This window comes from Monoraphidium neglectum (genome assembly GCF_000611645.1).
Source record: "Monoraphidium neglectum strain SAG 48.87 unplaced genomic scaffold scaffold05145, whole genome shotgun sequence".
NCBI lineage: Eukaryota > Viridiplantae > Chlorophyta > Chlorophyceae > Sphaeropleales > Selenastraceae > Monoraphidium > Monoraphidium neglectum.
In genome coordinates, this window is record NW_014008485.1 from 1 (window position 1) to 3,535 (window position 3,535).

A 3,535-nucleotide genomic window follows, 5' to 3' on the forward strand; every position below is an offset into this window, starting at 1 on the left:
CGTTGGGGAGGCAGGAGGCAGCGCCAGGGGCAGGGGAAGGGCCTGTGGTGGGCGCCACGCAAGCCCAGCAAGTTTGGTTTAGATGCTTCTGAAGCAAGAACCGTAGCGGCTGCCTGAATGAGGGTGTACCCGCCCACTGTGTGGTCCCCACTGCTGGCACTAGTAACGCCCGTGGCTTGTTTGCCTGCGCATCCCCATGCGCCACAACTACTTATGTCGCGCGCGAGCCCTCCTCCAACCGCCCCCGACCACCTGCTCGTTCAACCCCAGGTAACGACTTCAGCACCCTCTACGCGCCCCTCATCCGCGACGGCCGCATGGTGCGCAGCCGGGCTTGGGCCAGAGCCTCTCCTTGGACCTCACGTACTAGGGCTGGCCGATGTTGCAGCACAAAGCGACAGCGGGCCGCGAACCACACTGCGCTGTGCATCCCATAGCATGCAGGCCGGACGCAGAGACTGAAGCACCTGGTCGTGGTTGCGTGCTGCGGCGACCCCTTGCATCACAGCACTCCCCGCGCTCTGAGTTCCTTGTGCTCACGTCCTGATGGACCCTCTGCCCTTCCCCACCCCGCACCCCCAACTCTGCGGCCCCGCAGGAGAAGTACTACTGGAACCCGACCCGCGAGGACCGCGTGGGGGTGTGCATGGGCATCTTCCACGAGGACAACGTGACGCGTGCAGAGGTGGAGAGGCTGGTCGACGCCTTCCCCGGCCAGTCGATCGACTTTTTCGGCGCCCTGCGCGCGCGCGTGTACGACGACAAGGTCCGCGACTTTGTGGCCAACCTCGGCGTGGAGAACCTCTCCAAGCGCCTGGTCAACAGCCGCGAGGGCAAGGTCGAGTTTGAGAAGCCGCGGATGTCCCTGGACGTGCTCATGAAGTACGGCCGCTACCTGGTGGAGGAGCAGGACAACGTGAAGCGCGTGCAGCTGGCCGAGGCCTACATGAGCGGCGCCGAGCTGGCGGGCTCCGCGGGCTCCTCCATGCCCGAGGCCTACCGGGCCAAGTAGGCGGCGCCGCCGGGAGTTGGAACCCGCCGACGGGGCCCCGTGAGCGTGGCCTGGCGGGCGGCCCAGCGGCTGCCCGCCCCACTGACCGGGGGGGCTGAGGCGGGACGTGGAGTTTTGCGGTGCGCCGTGCGCCTGCCCTTGATACCCGGCCATTGTGGGCTGTGGCATGGGCCAACGGCACACTCACAACGTATCCATCCCTATCCTGTCTCTTGGGCGGTTTTTGGGCCGGCTCAGAGGGCGATAAGGGTCTCGCTTCGGGGCGGCGGGGTAGTAGCGCTTTGCTTGACGCCTGACATGATCTGATGTTACTGGCGCGATGCGATCTCGGCCTGCCTGCCGCAAGGAGTCATTCTGCTCCTGACAGGGCGGTTTTTTTGTTGGGGTTGTGTATGACGCACCCACGCACCCCAATCCTGAGTACTGAATATACCAACAGTTTTCATTTGAGTGGAGTGGCGACACTGCTTGTGTCCATATGGGACTGGGGGAACCCTTTGCTGTAATTTTGCCAGCTTGTATGTGTCGCGCATGGCAGGTGGGGCCGGCTTTGGAGTGGCGTGGCAAACAAGGTGTTGTGTTTGTGTAAACCAAGGATGTCCTGCTGGGCATGACAGGGGTGCTGCATGCTGACGACAATGTAGCTGCCCATGTCAAAGGGTGGTGTGTACGAGCTCTCAAGTGCGGCAGTGCGCGATGCCGTCACGTGGCCCTGCCTTGCAGGCGAGGACGATGCCTGCCCGTACGCAACGCTCCTTCCTTGTGCCAGCACATACTATTGCTCCCCAGAAGCAACCAAATTCTGGAGCTAAACAGCTGCACACGCAGCCGCAGCATCCGCACAGAGGCAGTGGCAGTGTAAGCTGAGTATTGCACCTTTACAAGGAGCAGCTGTTGGTCTGCTCAAGTCGCTGCATACTCCTCCTGTTTGATCAGAAGGCCACCAACACAACCCTACACCCATGACCACCGACCCCCGACCGCAGCTGTGACGGTCACCCGGGGCAATTACAGCTCTGGCCGGTGCCCCGCCGTCAGGCAGCACACAGGCAGCCTTATCTACCATGGATCCCCGTGCATCCCGCCATTATGCCACACGAAAGCATATAAGACCCCTGCCAGTCCCTCGAACCCCCTCCAACCCCCAGCTGCTGCCTCTCACATCCAAACTCAGCCACCCACCGAAAGACGCCTCACACGATGAAACCACAACAGTGAAGTGTAGCTTTGAGACACGTCATGTGATCGACTTGGGAGAAGGAGCTGACACTGCAGAGCGGATGCCATGGTGGCCGCAGTCGCCGGCTGACTGGTCACATATGGCCGCACTTCAAGCGCCCCCAGCTGACAGCCCCGAACACAAATGATTGGTAACGACGATAACATTTCTTTCGCCTTGCCACCACATACGATATCAGCTGTATTGAAACTCGAGATCGTTCGCAGAACACCATGGCCACACTAGCAGAAAGCTTCTTGGCAGACTTAGAGGACTTGTCCGATGACGAGCCCGCGGCAGCTGAGGGTGGCGAAGGCGAGGCCATGGAGGAGGACGCTGGCGAGGACGCAGTGCGTTGCAGCAGCGGCGCGCAGCTGAGGACGCTGCGGCAGCAGCGCTAGCCCGCTCGCACTTGTCGCCTGTGTCCACATCAGAAATCAACACGTCATCAGCAAGCTGCCGACATTCTGTCGTGTATACAGCGAGCCCGTGCCAATAAATGATGACAATCAACATGCTCAGAGATGCCCTGCTCCTGCTGCCCGCCTAACTCGGCGCACCGCTGCCTGGTCCTCCCCCAGCTGGACGACATCGAGTCACTGAACTATGATGACTTGGCAGCAGTGGCGAAGCTGTCCTCCAGCGCTCAGTACGCTGATGTCATGGGGGTGAGGCAGTGAGTGTGTGTGTGGTGGGGGGGGGGGGGGTTGCAGCAGAGCAGGGTCGCAGTGGTGCGGCGAATACTGGGCGCTGGGGAAAACCCTTGGGTGAGGGCGGCTTCAGCTTGACGCGGGGCGCCTGGGGGTAAGGCCATTGTTGCGCCTCAGATGCAAGCGCAACGTGCTGGTGCGGGGCCGGCGTGCAGGTGGCGCGCCCCAGAGTCTCGCGTGTGTTGTGTTCAGCCCAGCTCCACTACCAGTAATCAACCCCCCTCCCTCCCTTTACACATGCACGCGCGCACTCACACCCTCATATGCGCGCGCGTGCAGCGTGTCAACGCGGCGCTGGAGGTGCCGTCTGATGCGGGGCAGCAGCGCACCACGGCCGCCCTGGAGGATGACCCGACATACAAGTGCGGGGCGCAGCGGCGCACACGCTCGAGCCCTCGCGCCACCCTGCATTGTCCTGCGCCAGATGATCAATGTCATGCCGCCCCCACGCAGCAGGCTCCCTCGCGGGGTTCAGCCTGTGCAGCCGCACCGTCACCCGCCAAACCCACGCTGTCCGCATCCCACCCTGGATGGTGACCCGACTCACCCGCTCCCCCCCTCCCCCCCTCGGCACTGGCCCCCTCCTCATCGCCC

The 3,535-nt window shown here is 62.8% G+C and overlaps 2 protein-coding genes across 2 annotated transcripts; both read left to right on the forward strand.

The window, feature by feature from the left end:
• Positions 1-196: 196 nt before the first annotated feature.
• Positions 197-1,012, forward strand: MNEG_15228 (Ribulose bisphosphate carboxylase/oxygenaseactivase; the record flags this gene model as incomplete). The annotated part of the gene is made up of 3 exons (XM_014036300.1): positions 197-215; positions 271-320; positions 599-1,012. The coding sequence occupies 3 exons, from the start codon at positions 197-199 to the stop codon at positions 1,010-1,012; spliced, it is 483 nt and encodes a 160-aa protein (XP_013891754.1).
• Positions 1,013-2,464: 1,452 nt separating this feature from the next.
• Positions 2,465-2,911, forward strand: MNEG_15229 (hypothetical protein; the record flags this gene model as incomplete). The annotated part of the gene is made up of 2 exons (XM_014036301.1): positions 2,465-2,581; positions 2,813-2,911. The coding sequence occupies 2 exons, from the start codon at positions 2,465-2,467 to the stop codon at positions 2,909-2,911; spliced, it is 216 nt and encodes a 71-aa protein (XP_013891755.1).
• Positions 2,912-3,535: the final 624 nt, after the last annotated feature.